This window comes from Hylobates moloch, unplaced genomic scaffold (assembly GCF_009828535.3).
Source record: "Hylobates moloch isolate HMO894 unplaced genomic scaffold, HMol_V3 SCAFFOLD_23, whole genome shotgun sequence".
In the NCBI taxonomy this organism is placed as follows: domain Eukaryota; kingdom Metazoa; phylum Chordata; class Mammalia; order Primates; family Hylobatidae; genus Hylobates; species Hylobates moloch.
Window position 1 is genome coordinate 6,294,438 of NW_026652298.1, and position 19,506 is coordinate 6,313,943.

The 19,506-nt window shown below is 42.9% G+C and overlaps 1 protein-coding gene across 1 annotated transcript in view; it reads left to right on the forward strand.

The window, feature by feature from the left end:
• The first annotated feature begins 2,373 nt into the window (after positions 1 to 2,373).
• Positions 2,374 to 19,506, forward strand: part of MAP3K1 (mitogen-activated protein kinase kinase kinase 1) — an 81,180-nt gene continuing 64,047 nt past the window's right edge. Inside the window, exon 1 of the mRNA XM_032144548.2 lies at positions 2,374 to 2,883. Coding sequence (XP_032000439.1) covers positions 2,399 to 2,883 — 485 coding nt within the window. The 5' untranslated portion in view covers positions 2,374 to 2,398. The remainder of the gene's footprint in view (positions 2,884 to 19,506) is intronic.

Below are 19,506 nucleotides of genomic sequence, written 5' to 3' on the forward strand. Positions count from 1 at the left end.
CAACACTTAGGTTTCTCCATGGTAGTATGTGGTGGATGGAGGAAGTTAGAGAATTGTAGCTAGTTGGCCTGGCACGGTGGCTCACGCCTGTAATCCCAGCACTTTGGGAGGCCGAGGCAGGCAGATCACGAGGTCAGGAGATCGAGACCATCCTGGCTAACACGGTGAAACCCCGTCTCTACTAAAAATACAAAAAATTAGCCGGGCGTGGTGGCAGGCGCCTGTAGTCCCAGGTACTCGGGAGGCTGAGGCAGGAGAATGGCCTGAACCCGGGAGGCAGAGCTTGCAGTGAGCCGAGATTGTGCCACTGCACTCCAGCCTGGGCGACAGAGTGAGACTCTGCCCCAAAAAAAAAAAAAAAAAAAAACGAGAATTGTAGCTAGTTGACAGTGCTGGGCTGGGTAGCCCTCTCCCTTTGATCCCCAGTTTCAACCACTGTACAAACAGTCAAAAATCAGTTTTGCTGGAATCTCCTTTTTGCTTTGCAACTCTGGCTGAAGTCTTCCACTTACTTTTCTCACTTACAGGTACCTGAATATGTGTGTGCAAATTTAAAAGTCTTTAGATCAAAATAGGAACAAGGAAAGTTTATCCGTTTCAGTTTAGGATTTGGTGGGTGTGGCAATCCCGGAAGACCTGGGAAATAACTACTGTTTGGTTTGAACGATACATTTGACTGCCATTAAAAGAGCATATAATTATAGCCTAAATGTAGACTGAATTTTTAACAGATTTATCTGAACTTTCAAAATTTGTACCATTGGGTGTAACGATCTATAACTATCTTACGGGAGATGTTACAGCAGTTTTCAAATCATTGGGCTAATACGAAATCTGGACTTTTTAAAACCCCTCTTATCTAACCTGGTTACGCAGTTCACATTGTATCTGGGAAAAGGGCTTTCATTTTACCTAGTCTCCAGAACTCAATGGAATTATTCTGTAAATAGTTCAGGCTTTTGTCTAAATACGTGAAGACTGACAAGATTATCTCCGTGAGAATCCGCACCCCCCCCCCCCCACCTCAACCTCCCGCCTCCTTAATCATGTTTCACAAAGTAAATCTATAGACGCTCCTCCTGGGTTTTGGGAGATTCCCCATCCTAAACAAACCACCTGGAGGAAAGGAAAGAAAGGAAGAAATAAACGCAACACAGAAGTTCTCCTCAGTTGACAAAAGGTCAAAAATCATTAACGTGTAAATGTTGCTTTTTCCATCCCAAACCACCTTCTCACGTAGACTCTAGAGACTAGGAGGATTCACAACGCCGCGATGGGCAGCCGGGCCCTGCAGGAGTGGGGACAGAGGGAACCCGGCCGGTGGCCCGACCTTGCAGGGAAGAAGGACGTGCGGCAAGAAGCATCGGATTCGGGGAAGGCCGGGACCTGGCCGAGGGTGACATTACCGAGCACTTCCTGGCACAGCGCTGGTCCCCTCCCCAAACGCGCTATATGTGGTCCTGTACGGGACTGCCTTTCCCAAAGGCAGCCAAGGAAAAACTAAAGATCGACGGGGACACCCGCCTCCCTTTCTCGCCCCCACGGTTTCTCAGAGGCTGTGGGGACTCGGTGCGGGTAGGAGGTAGTTGTCCCAAATCAGCAGCTTCAGGATGTAAAGTATTACAGAAAACTTTGAAGTTTTGTTATCTGTAGCACAGGGACAGGGGTGGGACAATAGAGAAGGAATGTTTTCTTTTCAAAAGAAAACACAAACAAAACTTTATTTTTCTGGTCCGCGGCAGCCTATCTGCTGAACGTTGACTTGCTTTCGCTTTGCAGCAGGCGACGGTCCCGGGCGCCACCTGCGCGTCGGTGGGAGGCTGGTCCACGCCCGGGTCCCCCGACGCCCACTGCAAAAGGCAGTGCGAATGACAGACTGTAAATCCTCTCGCCTGCATCCCCTTCAAGCACCAGAAACCCAAGTTGGAACTAATTCTTTCTTTGGGAAGCTGCAACTCCCCTCCGGTGACCTCCCGCGTTGCCGGGCCGAGATTGCGGAGAGCAAGCGGCACAGCGCTGCCGCCAAGGCTCCTCCTGTCGCCGGTGTGGCCGGGATTACCTGGCGGCGCGGCGCGTGCAGCGCGCAGAGTCCAGGGCGCCCGCGCCCCCGCCCCCGCCGCCTCCTAGTCCACCTCTCCCGCCCGCCCTCTCGCCCGGCGGAGAGCACAGCCCACTCCCTCCCACCTGCGGCCGCCGGGCCGCCCTCCACCCGTACCTCTGCCGCAGGCCGGACCCAGTGCGCCCGCCCGTCGGTCAGTCCAGGCCAGGCGCCCGGTGGGCCGCGCTCACGCAGTTGGCGCAGGAGGCCTTACGCTAGCGGCGCAGTGCCCGCCCCCTGCGCTCTCCCCGCCCCCTCCCTCCCTCGCAGGGGCCGAGCGAATGTAGCCCGCGAGAGAAAATGGCGGCGGCGGCGGGGAAGCGCGCCTCGTCGTCGGGATTCCCGGGCGCCGGGGCTGCGAGCCCTGAGGCGGGCGGCGGCGGAGGAGCCCTCAAGGCGAGCAGCGCGCCTGCGGCGGCCGCGGGACTGCTGCGGGAGGCGGGCAGCGGGGGCCGCGAGCGGGCGGACTGGCGGCGGCGGCAGCAGCTGCGCAAAGTGCGGAGTGTGGAGCTGGACCAGCTGCCTGAGCAGCCGCTCTTCCTTGCCGCCTCACCGCCGTCCTCCTCGACTTCCCCGTCGCCGGAGCCCCCGGACGCAGCGGGGAGTGGGACCGGCTTCCAGCCTGTGGCGGTGCCGCCGCCCCACGGAGCCGCGAGCCGCGGCGGCGCCCACCTTGCCGAGTCGGTGGCGGCGCCGGACAGCGGCGCCTCGAGTCCCGCAGCGGCCGAGCCCGGGGAGAAGCGGGCGCTCGCCGCCGAGCCGTCTCCTGCAGCGGCCCCCGCCGGGTGAGCAGCGCGGCCGGGGTCGCGGCGGGGACTTGGAGAGCGGACAGAGAGCAATGAATGAATCTCGGGCACCATGCACGGCGTCCCGGGGCTCAGCGCAGCGAGGCTACGCGCCGTTCGCCGGGACCCACGCCCCTGAGCACCCCCCGACCCCTTCGGAGTCGGGCGGCGCCCCGGCCCCAGCCTGGGGGACCGGACGGGGACGTGCGGAAGAGTTTGTTATTGTTTGGAGACATGTGACAGGCGTGCGAGCCTCTCTGCGGGGAACCGTTGCGAAAAGGTGTAGGGGGCCACGGCTGGCTTTGTGGGACTCCTGGAATCGGGGCTCTCCGAGGAGCCCGGGGGCGGGGCACGGCCCTGCGGTGGCGCCCCCGGACGGGTGTCCCCGGGGCAAAGGCACTGGGGGGCGAGGCCCGAGCCTGAGGCGGGCGGTGGTCGGAAGAGGGGCGGGGTGGGTGGGAAGCCCGAGGTCGGGTGGGGGACTGAGAGGGCGGAAGAGAAAGTAGCAGGTCCCAGCAGCCGTGACAGGCAGAGCCCCTCGGCCCGCCCGGGATCGAGTCCCTAGGCAGGTACCGCGGGCTGGGCCCGGACGCAGGCGGCGCGCCCCCAGCGCCGGCCGCAGGGCTCCAGGAGGACGGCTCGGTAACGCCTGTCAAAGCGGTGCGGCGGGAGGTTGCACACTCACGGAGGCTTGCAGTCCTTTAGGAAGTGCGGTTTGTCTAATTGCAGCCCCCAAGGGGCTCTGTGAGTTTTCCTGGGAATGCGAACTGCACTGCTAAGTCACTTGAGTGACTTCTGTTTGGAGTTTGAATTTGGCCTTTGAAGTTTGCATTTGGCGGAGTGGTGTAAGAGCCAGGACCGGATGTGTCAGCCATTCAGTTTCAAAGCAGTGGTGACTGCTCCCCGCAGCCCCTCCGGCTTGGCCCGGTGACCGCGGCGCGGGTGCAGTGCTTCCTGCTCGGTGCCCTGGCGCGGGCCGCCCGCTGAATTCCAGGGCCACAGTGCGGTGGGCTTCGGCTCAGATGCGTCTTCTGGTGCATATGAAGTACAGTATGTGTAAGGTAGTTCAGACCAGAGGTTTATTGGCCTCGTCCATTTTTGGCTACTGGAAATTTTTATGTTAAAGGCAATTCTTTTAAGTGTGACAGCTACATCCTTGTTTGTTTTTTAAAAACTTGAGTAACGTATGCAAAGCACAGAGTCTTGATGGGTATTTTGAGTTGCTGGAAATGTTTTTGTGATAGTCCCTCGTGGCCCTGTAGAATTCCCTGACCTTTATTATGAGAATAAAGCGTGTCATTTTGTGAGACGAATTTGACAGTAGGAGTCCTTGGTTTGGATTAATTATCTAAAGTGATCTGGCATTTTTTGTGCACTTGATTATTTGCTTAAAATCACGATCCATTTAATATTTGGAAATCCCCTTCCTCCCCCCAAGAACTAAAAAATATGCTTCGCACTGTACCATGGCACTGCTGAGACCAAAGGAGATTTGTGACTGATACAGTTGTGTGTGCACTTGTACATGTAATTTATTCTTACAAGAGTTATGTACCTCTATAGTTTTCCTGTTTCTGTGCAGATTGTATTAAAACTTAACTAGAATAATTCTTTGAAGGCAACTTCTACTTTAAATAAATTCCAGATAAAAATTTTTAACCCCAAGTTTAAGAAATTGTATCTATTCTTATGAGACCTAATTTTTTGGATACAATAAATAATTTAGCAAACGTCAGCATTCTAGTCCTCTTAATGAGCTGTGAATATAGTAGAAGAGCATCCACTGTAACAATAATGTACTGAAATTGTTTAATGTTGTCTCTTGACACAAAATAAGAGGACTAAGGTGGAGGCAGATAGAATTTAGGGACTAAGTAATCTATGCTTAGTATTTGCGTTTTATAACCGAGGTTTTTTCCCCTTTGCTTAAAGTGTAGATTATAATTGCACAGTATAAGAAAATAATGGGCTAGTAAGGATAATCTTTTTTAAAGAAATTATTTTTACTAGTCAGAATGCTGTTGGTTTATCCCAAATGTCATAGGTAAAGATTCCATTTATAGTAAAATGTTGATTCTCTAACCTTATGAAATATAGTGAATTTTTTTTTCTTAACAATTGGGTTGAAATTCATTTGAATCTGTTGGTATAAAACTTTGTGGGGAAAGGGCTTATATCTTATTTGTGTGTGTATATTTTGTATTGCATATTGGTTATGCTACATTATTACTTACCATTTAAATTAAAGTTTTAGAAAAAAACCCCTTAATTATAGCCAACTCAATAAAATATCAATTGAACTTTATGTTTTACTTTTTTTTGACAGTTGTTAAGTTACATTCATACTTCCAAGAGGAAAATCTAAGATTTTGAAATATTTGAGAGTTCTGTGATCTTTTAATTTTAGAATTTCCTTCTGATCTTTGAATGTAGAAAATACACTTTGAATTAGAAGTTATATAAATAAATAATACTTGTATTTAAATAGAAGATTTTAAGTTTGTCCCACTTTTTCAGGGTAATAGCTGAAATCAGTGAAAGTGCCTGTAAGTGGCGCCCAAGGGTTTGGAATTTTTCCTTATATTACAGAATTTAGGGGCTTTTTCTTCCTATTTACTGTCTTTGAAGAAAAATTACAGTGTTACTCTCCATTGAACAGCCTATTGTGAGTTTGGTAGATATAATTACCCCATCCTATTTTTGTAACTTAAAAAACCAAACTATCAATTTGCTGGCCCCGTGAAAGAACAAGATATGCTGTACTTGTTAATGTTAGTTTTTGTTTAAAACTAAAGATATTTCACAGGCTGCTTTTATATCCTCGTATGGCCCTCTGATTTCACTTCCTTTTTAAAGCTGTTAGGCTAAAAATACAATTTAGTGATCTTTTACTAAAGAGGAGGTATAAGAGCATTATTACCTAAAAATTACTCTTAAAATGTTAAGTGGGTGACTTTATAAAAATAAAGGTAGTCACATAAGTTAGTCTTCCATGAATTTGTAAGTTTTTAGTTAAGAATGGTCTCAGTTTCATTTTAAATCAGGTAAGAAAATTAATGCATTCTTCAAAGATGAACCTTAATAAATATAATTCTGGAAGAGAAATATCAGAGCTAGAATTGTTGCCAACTTTTATTTTCTTTTCATATCTGATTTTGGCAAGAGTGACTGGTTAACCAACATTCCTTAATGTACGATTTCCAATACACTATAACTCCATTTTGTTAGATACGAAAAACAGGAAGTAGCCCTGTTCATTGATATTCTTTTACAACTTCCATAGTACCTCGAGCATAATATGTTGCATGTTTTAGAAATGGCCACTGACTTGTCAACTTGCAGATTTCAAAATGTGGGAAGAAAGGAGTGTTCTTTTGCTTTCAACAAGAGCAAAAAAAAACCAGCTACAGCTTGCCTAGGCTGAGTCGGCTAATCAGTCCTTGACACTGGCTGTGTGCATCCCAAAGGAAGAAATGAGGGGGTGGCAAGGTAGTTAATGGGGAATGGATTACCGTTAGGAAAAATATGGGGCATTCAGAAATGCTCTCAGGTAGAAAGCACCACTTTTGCATTTTGTACTCCAGTCATCATCTTGGGTTGAGGGCTGTCTGTTATACAGAAAGCGATGGGAAAATGTGTCATGGAAAAGTAGTAGTTTCTAGAGGCTGCTTAGGAACTGCGTATATATTACACCTCTAATCTTGGAATTCTTTGCTTCTATCAAATATATCAAGTATAGACTTGGTTGTTTTCCTTAGTCCTCGTCTCTTTCTATATCCTAAGTTAAAAGCTAAAGCAACTTAAACATGTAAATGGTAGACTATTAATGTGAGGAAATGTGTGAGATTAGGAGTAACCCAAAGTTGTCTTTAAGAAGTTATTTAAGAACATGTTTAATCATGAAAGAAATAATCAGGGCCGGAATTAGTAAATGGTTCATCGCAAAGCGTGAGATTAGTCAGATACTCTTTTCAGTTTGCAAAAATATGTTAGGATTTTATCTGTGGCTTAAAACATACTCATTGAGCGTATAGATATGCCTAGATACCTTTTATATAAGCAACTTTTTTGCCTTCTGTGTGTGTGTATAATATCTATTATACGTATTATATATGTGTTTATATATAACCTCATTTGATCATCACTGCAGCCCCCTAGTGTAATTTCTGTTTTCTGGGGGTGCAAACTCATCTGAGATGGTAAAGCCTCATGATTACACAACTAGAGGACAGCTAGGATTCAATCCCAGGTCAGTCTGACTCCACAGTCCATTTCTTTCCACTACTCTGCTTCTTCCATTTTCTTTTTCAAATTAATAATCAAATTAATTGATTATTTTTAAGGAGAAATTTCTTTTGCAGGCATTCTGATAGACCATGAGCTAGGTCTCTACCCTGTGCTAAGTTTGCCTGTTAATATGTATAATAGGTGTGTTTCTGTAACCTGGCCTTGTGTATGTAATACAAGTAAACTGTATTTGGATCACCCTATCATGTCAGCCAAAGAGGATTAGTCATTAGTGTTGAATGTTTCTTAGATTTATTGATTTGTGCTGTATTAAATCATAAAGGAGATAAAGAAGCTGAAATTAACATGGTTCATTCATGGTAATCACACAGGAAGAGAAACTTTTAGTATTGCTAGACCCTACCGCTTTGTTATTGTTGTAGATTTCATCCATTCAACATTTATGAACTTCTGCAAGGTGGTGGTCTTGGGTGGTGGAGAAAAAGATCACGAGTGCACAAGCTGTTTCTGTCGGTAGGTTGTAGTATGAACATGTTTCACAATACCGTATTAAGCGCTTTAAGAGAGATGGGGATACAGAGGGGATACAACATATTAGTTTCAAACTATTTCTGCCTATTTTCTCATAAGAAGAATATATACAAAACTGCATGTTCAGGCATGATTTTTTTTTCTTCCAAGAGAAAATTAAAAAGGAGACATGGGGAGCAAGAAATTCAACATCTGCTACTGCTAGTTCTGAAATTCTGTTTTTATTATTAGTAACAGCAACTCTGCTAGTTACGAAAACAACATGGAGAAATGTAAAATATTCTTTAGGGCATAAGATGATCAAGAAGATAGCCTTGTCTTTATTTACTCTATGGCATGTCATAGGTGATTGAGTTATGTTTGGTATGGAAGGGAGTTCTGTATTGTTAGTGATTGAGTCCTTTGGAATACCAGGCTGGTTTGATGCAGATGTTAATTTGATCGAGATGTTGTAGAATACTAAGAGGAATTGTTAAAACTCACCAAGTGTGTAATTCTGCAAGTACACATCTGTCACCTGGGAATTACTAAACCATCAGACCTCTTGAAGACTGGAGAAAGTGCCTGGAGCCACATGGTACAGCCTACACAGTACTGTGGTTAGTGCGTTAACTAAGTTCGTCACCTGTAAGCATAATGATGGATAGATGTGGAGTGAGAACAGGGTCAGTACTGGGGTGTAGGTGGAAGCTTTGCTCTTGACAAGTGTTATCATTCCTTTTCTTTTTTTCTTTTTAAATTAGAAATGGGTTCTCACTATGTTGCCCAGGCTGAAGTCGAACTCTTGGGCTCAGGTGATCTTTCCACATAGCTGGAACTACGGGTGCAAGCCACTCTGTCTGGCTTTACTTTTCTTCATTGCCTAAACAATAATTTAAGTTACATGTTATCACATAATCTTCAAACTGGTCTTATGGCATTCTGAGTACTAAACATCAGTCGTTAACAGACCAAGAATTTTATCTGATTCTTTGCACCATCTCCCAGCATCTAGACTAGTGTCTGGCACCCATGAATATTAGGTGCCCAGAAATGTTAACATGAATTAATTTTCCCAAAGTGGTTAAATTAGTATATCTGAAGATTAACTTACTGTAGCGTGATTTTAATCATGATCTAGCTTAAGACGAGTTTTGAAGGCAAGCACCGTTTTTTTTTTTAGAAGTTTTTATATATCGTTTGGTATTTATTTATTTATTTTTGAGACGGAGTCTTGCTCTGTTGCCCAGGCTGGAGTGCAGTGGCGCAATCTCTGCTTACTGCAGCCTCTGCCTCCTAGGTTCAAGCAATTCTCCTGCCTAGCCTCCTGAGTAGCTTGCTGGGATTACAGGCATGCCCCACCATGCCCAGTTAATTTTTGTATTTTTTTGTAGAGACAGGGTTTCACCATGTTGGCCAGGCTGGTCTTGAACTCCTGACCTCAAGTGATCCACCCACCTTGGCCTCCCAAAGTGCTGGGATTACAGGAATGAGCCACTGCGCCCAGACCATTGCTTGATGTTTAATAGCAGTAGTTGGCATTTAGCAAGCAGTCATTGATAATATTGACCAATTTTATATAATGTGAGCCTTCTAATAATTAGTGTAGTTACAAAATAATTGGAGCCATGCCCAAACTTTCAAATATTGAGAAAATTGAATTCCTGGTATTTGAAAGTGTCTAATTATTTGAGTTAATTGGTAAGCCCTCCTAATTTTCTACTTAACCATGACACTTCTTCTGTGGTGCCCATCTTCATCCTCTTGAACATTGATACTGGAAGATTCCCAGAGTGGTCCTAGGCCTTCTCTCATTCTGTCTTGTCCATCCCCACCCCAGTCTTATTAATGCCCTTAGATCAGTTATGGACCATTTACAAATGATTGCAGAGTTTATTGTCCTAACCATGACCTCTCCTAAAGTCCAGAGCTACACCTGGCTACATGACACCTGTGCAGTCAGATATCTAAAACCAAATTAAAGATCTTCCCTAAACCTTCTCCTAACATGTTCCCTGCTCATTAAATGGCAGAACCAGAACCCAGGAGTCACCCTTGACACCTCCTCTCACCTCCTCAGATTCAGTCCATCCTTAGGTGCTGGCAGTTTGACCTGTTATCACACCCCTAGCCAGGTGCCCATTGTCTCTCATTTCCACTAACTTCGTAGCCTCCTTGCCTGATCCCTGTGTCCTTTCTCCTTTGCTGTCCGTTCCAATCTGTTCTCTGTATTAGGTGGCCAGAGTGGTCCTTTCCAAATGTAAATCTGATCATAACTTCCTCCCTACAGAAAAGTAAATGTAATTTAATTTTAAGATGTTCAGATGCCTTCCATTTGGATAAAGACCAGGAAATCTTTAACATGCCTGACCGAGTCCCTGCCGGGTCGGGCCCCTGTCTGCTTCTCCAGGCCCATCTCAGCTCACACTTGCGCTTGCTCCTTGGCAGGGTTGTGTGCTTTCATTTCCTCAGACTCACTCACTGCCTTCTGCTATAGGGCCCTCACATGCTCCCTCTGCCAGGAACACTGTTTCTTCATAAAGTCAGCTCCTCGTTGCTAAAATCTTAACTCATTGACACTTCCTCAGGGAAGCTTTCCCTGATCCGCCCAGACTGGCTTTGTAGCAGGGTATCCCTACTGTCAGTGTTGTGCTTTTACATTTATTATCTCATTTGATGAATGACTGCCTTCCCCCTAGCACCTAGCAAGATGCCTGGCATAGGGTAGACACTGCATAAATATTTGTTGAATAAATGAGTGAGAGGGATAATGGCATGGCATGTTCAAATTAGTGGATCCACTGTTTTTCCTGTTTAGTCAGACATAGTTTAGGACATAGCTGAAAAGGTGTTAAATGGCAAGAGTCTAGACTATTGGTGTTTCAACACTGTAGATTTGTGATAGACTCATTCAGAGGTACCTGGACTTGTAGACGTGCCTAGTGGCTCGAGTGAAATAGCACAGCTTAATGTAGTAGAGAGCAAATAGCTATACTGCCTGACAACTTTATAGGTAAGAAGAGTCTGCTATGTGTATATAATTATTCTGTACTTAATAGGGAGTTAAAAATGTGTGTGTATATATATGCATTTATATATTCACACATCTGTGTGAATAAATATACACATAAAGGTGTCATGCATTAATATAATTATTTTTAAAGTTCTCAGAATGTCATCTAAACTTAAGATATCATTTTTAGAATTCTTGTCTGATAACCCTACTTCATCCAAAATTCATTGATTTGATCATAATTCAACTTGGGATAAATGAAAATTCACATTTCCATTGAAGAAAATATTTGTTAGGCAAGTACTCCATGAGATTGCAGAAGCCAAGAACCCATGTAACAGAAAACATTTTAAAGTTTACTGTTGGTAAGTAAACCCAGCAGCAGCCTCTCATCTAGAACATGAGTTAGCACTAAGAAGTAAGAAAAAATGCTCTAAGCAGCCAAAGGACCTGTAACAAAATATGTGCTTTGAAGCACTTTGATTTTACACTTAGAAGAGTTCCCAGGGCATTTGCTCAGGATTGATACTTATTTCAGATGTTGTTCATGCAGTCTTGTTCATGTGGTGTTCCTAACATGCAGCAATTAGAAGCAGCCAGTTAGGAGGGATGGCAGTGTGAGTCCTGCAAGAGGCAGGTTCCCCAAAGGCAGCAGTGTTGGCACACCTGACAGTGAGAGGAGAGAGGGAGAATAGGACTCAAAACGTTGCAATCGGGGGCCACCTAGCATTGGTACAATTAGTTCCACCCAGGGTAGCCTCTGCCATTTAAAAATACACTCAGTGAAGTTGGAAAGCTTGTAATATAGATTAAGGAAAATTACTATCCAAGATAGTTACAGAAAGTGTCTTGATCTTTGAAGTGGTAAACCTCTAACTTTTCTATAAGATGTATTGCTGTAGCCTTGATGATACTGAATAAATATGTACTTTAGAATTACATAAAAATGAATGCTGCTTACCAAATGTCTTATCGATTATCTGTGTGGAAAAATCTTTTTTGTTATTGTTGACCTGAGTCATTTTATACCCTGCAGTTTCTTTAAAATGCTTAATAATCACCACTACCACTAATATACTGATCTTTTCCTTTTTTTTTTTAATTTTTAATTTTTTTTTTTTTTAGGCAGGGTTTTTAAAAATATTTTTCTTGCTACGAAGGGTTTGTTGGCACATCTGACTTTTTTTTTTTTTTTTTTTTGTGATGGAGTTTCGCTCTTGTTGCCCAGGCTGGAGTGCAATGGCACAATCTCGGCTCACCACAACCTCCGCCTCCCGGGTTCAGGCGATTCTCCTGCCTCAGCCTCCTGAGTAGCTGGGATTACAGGCACCTGCCACCACTTCCAACTTTTTAAATTTTTGTATTTTTAGTAGAGACAGGGTTTCACCATGTTGGCCAGGCTGGTCTTGAACTCCCGACCTCAGGTAATCCACCCGCCTCAGCTTCCCAAAGTGCTGGGATTACAGGTGTGAGCCACCATGCCCGGCCAGGTCTAGATTCTTAAATAACCAGATTTCAAGTTTTGTACAAAGATTGAAGGAAAGCTAGTCTTTAACCAGAAAGAAAAGGATTTGTCAAGAGATTGTCAGCCGTATCTTTGCTGACTCATTGATATTGTGGTGCCTAAGACGTCTTGGCTTTTGTGACAGAATCCTGCATACAACTTTCTCCAGGATAGTTCCTCCAGGAGGGACCCCTCTGCCAGGCACTGCGGCAGTCACATGTCCAGGCTGCATCTCTGCCCTGCCCAGCCTCTTCATCCTTGCATTCAGATCTCCATGTGGTTTAGGGTGCCCATCAGGGTAAACACTGCCATTGTCTCTTTAATTGCTGTGCTCTTACTCTTCTGGCTTTCACACCTTCAGCTTCCAATCAGTCACCAGTTCTTATTATTGCCACTCTCCTAGTAGCCTGAGAATCTGTCCAACTTTCTCCACTGCCATGACTGCTAACCCAGGGTCAGGCCACTGTCAACCTTTTCTTCACCCTCAGAATGAAGTCCAGACTCCATAACGCAGTTCAGAAACCCTTAGGGCTCAGGCGTCTGCCCACTTTCAGCAGCCCCTCGGAATGGTCTGCTCCCATCATTCAGCATCGTACTCATAGTTTTAGTCCCTCAACTGACCCTTCTTTTTTTTTTTTTTTTAAGAAAACAATTTTTATTTAAAAATTTATTTTATAAGAAGTATTGGCATGAATACATAGATAAGGCGTTTGAAATGGCTTCTCTGGTTGGACTGTTGAACAGCTGAATTCCAGCTCTATCCTGCAGCTGATCACCCTTCTTTCTCGGCGTGCCCAGTGCTCTTACCTCGATCTAGAATACTACTTCCAGCTCCGTGGTGAGGTTTTGTTTTGTTTTGTTTTTATTCTCTTTGCAATAAAGAATTATTGGTATTCCACTAAAAAATAAACGTGGCTTTGTAGAAATCAGTGCTATGCTGTGAATTCTGCCGAACTCTGGTTTAACGTTCCTCGATATCTGAGTTATATTTGCTACTTTTAAGCCTTTTTAGTTTTTTTCTCTATCATTGTACATGTAGTCAGGTCTTTCTGAATGACAGTGTTTACAAAGAGATGTTTGTAAAGCACACATTATTGTAAAGTGAATCAGATTTTCTTATTTTGTGTTAAAAGCTCAGAGGTGTGGTCTCAGGGAAAAAATGTTGCTGCCAACCTACATATTACTGTCCTTGAGAATAATCTGAGACCTTCACAGGTCAGACAACAGATATGCTCAGATACTTCAAGCGGAGAGCTTGGTGACGACGTAAGCATCACAAGGTTTAAGTCAGCTGCTGGACCTCCACAGACAGGGTCCCAGCAAGCTGACAGGTTGTAGGTGAGCAAGCACGTTAGATGTGAGGGTCACTCACATCCCTTTTTGTCGGATCTATGGATGTTCTCCTGAGAAATGAAAGGGCAGATCAGTAAGCATGCTAGAGCGTGTGTCTTCAGTCCTGCTATCACTCCTGAGGAGGAGATGTCCATGCCTTCAAGAAACACTCAGAGCTGCCAGCCAGGCACCAAGGTGCTGGGAACACAGCAGGAGGGAAGTCTCCACCACTTGCCTGTGGAGGAGCTTACCTGATGACAGACAGTGCAGGCCCCAGTCCACTGTGAGTCAGGGAGGCATCAGGAGGCTTTTTTGGGAAATGTGAGGTGGAGCACCAAGCCAAGTCCCGATAAATGTGGAGGAATGAACCAGGTGAAAGGAACTTGCAAGGAGGTTTTGTGGCCTGGGGGTGGGAGAGAACACACAGGCCCAGAAATCAGCAGTCTTAGGATGGCATGGAGGACTGCAAGTATAGTTCAGGTAACTCGGTCAGAGTGGAGGCAGGGTGCAGGGACCAAGCTGGGACACGATTTCTGGCTCTGGCCAGAGAAGAGAGCTCTCTGCCTCGTATTGCCCCCACTGGCCAATCCTTGAATCTCAGCATTTAGGACAAAATAAAAAAGCCTTTGTAATTTGACAGGTAACCACAGAGTGTTAGGAAGTGGGTCAGGAGGCCCCAAGAAGGATTTACATCAGAGCTGGGACAAGACAGTCTGGGGTCACAAATCTGGGAGCTGTGGCTTTTGTACTTCAGTAGCTCCATGTAGTTTCAGAGGTTCACAGATTGGGAAGTGTTCTCATGGCAAAATGAATTCCATCCACTGTGGTCCTGAATTTGGTTTTGGAACTACATGTTTCCATTTCAGAGACCATGCACTGTAGTGATTAAGAACCTGGGCCTTGCTGGGCGCCATGGCTCATGCCCGTAATCCCAGCACTTTGGGAGGCTGAGGTGGGTGGATCACCTGAAGTCAGGAGTTCGAGACCAGCCGGGCCAACATGGTGAAACCCCGTCTCTACTAAAAATACAAAAATTAGCCGGGCTTGGTGGCGTGTACCTGTGATCCCAGCTTCTCGGGAGGCTGAGGCAGGAGAATCACTTGAAACTGGAAGGCAGAGGTTGCGGTGAGCCGAGATCGCGCCACTGCACTCCAGCCTGGGTGACATGACAAAAACTCCATCTCAAAAAAAAAAAAAAGAACCTGGGCCCTAGGAATTAGACCTGTTAGCTACTTGGACCCCAGGGAAGTTACTTCTCTGAACCTTGAATTTCTTCTCTCTAAAATGGGATCGTTGGTGGTATAATGAAGCACCATTCTTGATCCAGAGAAGTATTGAGTTAGTACTAACTATAGATAATACTCTTGCAAGTAACTATCTATGCTCACTACTTAAACCTTTAACCTTTTAGGGTGAGGTTAAGAGCCTCCCCCAAGGTTGCTGTGCTACTTATCACTAGGTTAGCAAAGGCAGTTTGTGTAGATAATGCATCATCTTGATAACAATACATTTTCCCCTGTTATTTTGAAATTTATTACTAGAAAAACAGAAAATGGCAACTTTCAAAATTCTGTGATATGGGATAAAGCATCTCCTCAGGCTTCTCATCTTTGTGACCTAATGCAGGTTTCTTGGTCTTGTTTTCTCGTCTGAAAAGAAAAGATTGGTTTACATAATCTCTCAGTTCCCTTCAAGCTCTAGCAACTCTCCAAAAATTTAACTTGGAAATTACTTCTTGTGGCTAAATTTAGCTGTAATTATTGAAACAACAATTAGTTTTTTGAACTTACAAACCCTTGGAATTTTAAACCTGGGTAACAACTATAAAGAGAAATGCAAATGAAAAGTAACAGAAGCTTAGAAAAAAGAAATCATGTTTGTCAAGCAACATTAAGTGATGAGAAAATATGTTTTTTAAAAAGCTTAATAACTGCTAGGAGAATATTATTTTGCAAATTGGAGAAAATAAATTAGGTCAAAGTCATTAGCATGTTTGTGTTTAGCAAATACTACCTTAGGGGGCGATTTTTAAAGTAACTTTAATTTTTTGACAACTTTGCTATTAAAAGCTATCTTTTTCTTCTCAATGTTAATTGTATAAAGAAGGGATGTTTTTGGATATAACCTCTAAAAAAGCTTCTTCTTTGACTTCTTCCTATGTTTATAAAGACCTTTTTGTAAATAAACATATATATGCATCTTTTTTTAAGTTAAAAATGCATCGCTTGGTAACAATCATATTGCTTCCTAATCGTGAAAATTTACATTTAATTACATTTTAGGGGTTTTTTTCATGTAATTTGGATAGAGTTGACAGCTACTAGAAAATGCAAATGCATTTCACTATTAATCCTATTATTTTGGGCTCAAGTTCTAAAAAATTATGACTTTCAAATAGACTTGGAATAAGACTTTAACTGATTTAATCATTGTAATTGCACCAAGTTGAATTGTATTCACAGAAACCACCTTGCCTGTTGCTGTTTTTCTTCTTTTTTTTTTTCTCTTTTTTCCGAGACAGGGTCTCACTCCTTCACCCAGGCCGAAGTGCAGTGACATGATCATGACTCACTGGAGCTTCAACCTTAGCGGGCTCAGTTGATCCTCTCACTTCAGCCTCCAGCGTAGCTGGGACCACAGGTGCATGCCACTATGCCTGGCAAATTTTTTTTTTTTTTTGTAGTGGCGGGGTTTTGCCATGTTGCCTAAGCTGGTCTCCAACTCCTGGGCTCAAGCAATCCACCCGCCTTGGCCTCCCAGAATGCCAGGATTACAGGTGTGTGCCACTATGCCAAGCCCGCATTGCTGTTTTTTATACACAGAACTGAAACTGTTCCTGATTCATTGCAGAGCACATGGACATTCAGCAGTAATTACTTTCTGTCTTGGATTCCTGGTAGTAAAGAATGCTTGATCCTTCCTGCTTCTACTCCAACCCATGCTAGTTCTTATTGTGATCAGTTATTAGATATTTATTTGGGGCACTTACTCTGTGCTGCTAGCACTTGATTTCCAGATAAGGCTGTGATCAGGAATAGAGCAAAGTCTTTTGAATCTTGGTCACCTCAGCACCATTCTGTAGCTAGTTGTGACTGATGGTGATAACTGGCTGTAGGTTTTGTTACCAGTAAATAAGGCAGCTAAGCTGTCATCTGCACAATGCAAACTGAAATCATCCTGCAGTTTTTTAAGTGGATACTAGGACATTCCCTCCATTGCAAGATGATTTGCTAGGACTAGAGTTTTAAATAGTGCTGAGGACACACGAGAACAAAGCCTTCCCTTTTTGGGCTCAGGTCCAAAAAAGCAGTTTTGGCATTAAAGAGAAAAGGTTTATGTTCAAGAACTTCTTGCTTTTTCTTCTCCCTCTTACTTCTTGGACCAAGTGTTGGTGATAAGATACAAAACCGTTAGTGTCTGAAGTACCTCTGAATCCAGCAGCCTTCTAAAGAAATGTGATCAGAATTATATTGTGTAATATAATGCTTTCTTCTTGTTGAAGATGCCCCCAGAATACCGATAGATGTCACAGATTTTGCAGATTATAATTGTGAATTTAAAATTTAAAATGTCATAGATTTTAATTACTAAAAACAAATTAGTAGACATTTCTTATCTGAGTAGAAGATACTGTTGACCATACCGTAATCCACATTTTTTTCCCCAAGTTCCGTCTCCGTTTCTTGTTTTACTTTCCCTCCCTCTCTCTTAAACACATATATACTACCTACCCCACCCCCATACATATACAGGTCTTGCTAAATTACTGCCTTTTCACTCCAAATGGCCAAGTTGTTTTGGGACTTGGTGTTCCAGGATCTTCAGTAAGCCTCTTACACTGGGTTCTGTGCTGTAGAAGAGTTGCTATAGTGCTGGTACACACACATTTTCTGTAAATTTCTCAGTTCTTTATTTAAAAATAAATATTTTATAGATCATTTGTTGAGCATTGATAGGGTTTGTGTTTGTAATCAAATGCTGTCTTTCTGCTTTATATTTTGGATTACCTGTACTGTACTTTTTACACCTAGTCTGACTTCCTGTCCTTACACTATTGGGTTACTTCTGCCCCAGCTGTATCATTTTGTGTGTATTTAGAGCACGTGAGCTAAATCTTATATTGGTTAAAGAGTTTAAAAATCTGTCACAAAATTTAGCCCAAAGACACAGAAAATTTTATGTTGTCATTTACTGTTTTTTTTAAATATGTTATCTAGGATTGATTTTTTTTTTTGTAATGCACTATAAGAGATTGCCTACATTAAAAGCATTGGTAACAGCACTTAAATGTTTTGTAAGAAGTTTCTGCGTAAGGAATATAATATATTTAAAATGTTAGTTCATTCTTTCCCATATGCTTAGGTAGCCATGTGTGTCAGGTCTTTTCAAGTACAGTATTCTTGCATTAAAATAGCCTAGAAATTTTATTTCAGCATTCCAGTTGTCTTCTATAACTTTTTTTTAACCCGTGAAAATGGGATAAAATGTTGGTTTTTTTTTTTTAGGATCATGTGTGTGAATTTGAGGTTCAGAGACTGCAGTCACTGCAGAGACCTGAAAGCCATTACTGTCTCTCCTCTGTGATTATATGTGTCCCCTGTGATTCCCACCTGCAGGATTAGGAATGGGAGTGAGAGCAGGGGATAGAAAAGGGAAGGTGGCAGAATCCATCGCAAACCAGTGAACTCGAAAACCTAATCAGGCTTCTTTCTAGGCAGGTTCTATAAGAGAGGAAGACAGACCACAAAAAATCTAGCCCTAATTTTTTTTTAACCCATGATTTCTAATGTTTATCTATTTGTTCATTTTGTAATTCGAGTTTAATCAGACCAACTATCAGGCAGGCATTTAGTTTGCACTTTCAAAAATTGAAACTTATGCATTTATTAAATGATATCCAGAATCATTTCCTTTTTCTTTTGGAACATTAAACGTTAATCCTTTTGAATATTCTCATGTATTTCAAGATACTTATGATTGCTTATGTAGCACTAATGCAAAAATTAAATGAATTCCGTGAGAATTCTTTTTTGACCTCACAAGAGTTAAGGAGACCTACTTTATGTGAAAGTGAGATTTTTATAGATAATACTTTGAAAACCAAAATTACTCTGATACTAAACAGTTTACTGTGTCTGTTAAAGTAAAAAACCTAATTGAATTGCAGTTGAAATTCAAGAGTCTAGACATGCCTTGTGGGCATATTTGATTTCCTCTTTCCACTTTTAGCTGTTGGAGAGGGAATTGCCAGGTGTCTTTAGTGGAAAGATATTTAACCTGCTGTCTGACTGCTTATTGTGGTAGATGAAGTGTTAGCACTGGCTCAGGCTTGTGAGACCGTTCCCCATTACTGTCCTAACACTTTGGCAGGATTTTGAGTAAAGTTACTTTATTTAACCTCTTTTGAGTTTGACCTCATCTATGAATTAGAAATAATGATACCCTTCGTACTTACAGAATTTGGGAAGAGCAAATGAGATGATGAATATAAAAACCTACCCTTTCAGAAGGGTAAAAATAAAATACTAGGATTTATGGTCATAGCATTTTAGAATTCGGAAGGACAACCTCCTGACTCTAAGCAGTGAAAGTGGCAAGGAAAAGGGGTTCAGCCGTTGTTGAGAGATTTCCTACTTCAGTACAGTGCTGGGTCTGGGATCCAGCCTCAATCATCCTAGTTTATTGTCACTCTCCTACTGTACTTATCTGAAATGGCAATAATAGTTAACTTCCTCTGTGCTTGGTACACTGGATGCCTTATCTACATTGTCTCATTTAAGTCTTACATCATCCTCGTGAATTTTGATTCCCATTTTACATATGAGAAATCAGAGACTGTGAGAGGTGAGGTATCCTAGCAAGGTGGTAGCACAGCTAGTGGGTGGCAAAGCCTGAAACTGAACCTTAGCAGTTTGACTTCAAGCCTGCGTTCTTAACCTTTATGATTATCTTTGCATATTTTTTTTTAAATCAAGAGTTAAGTTTGTTTAATCAAAACACAAATTTTATTATCTTG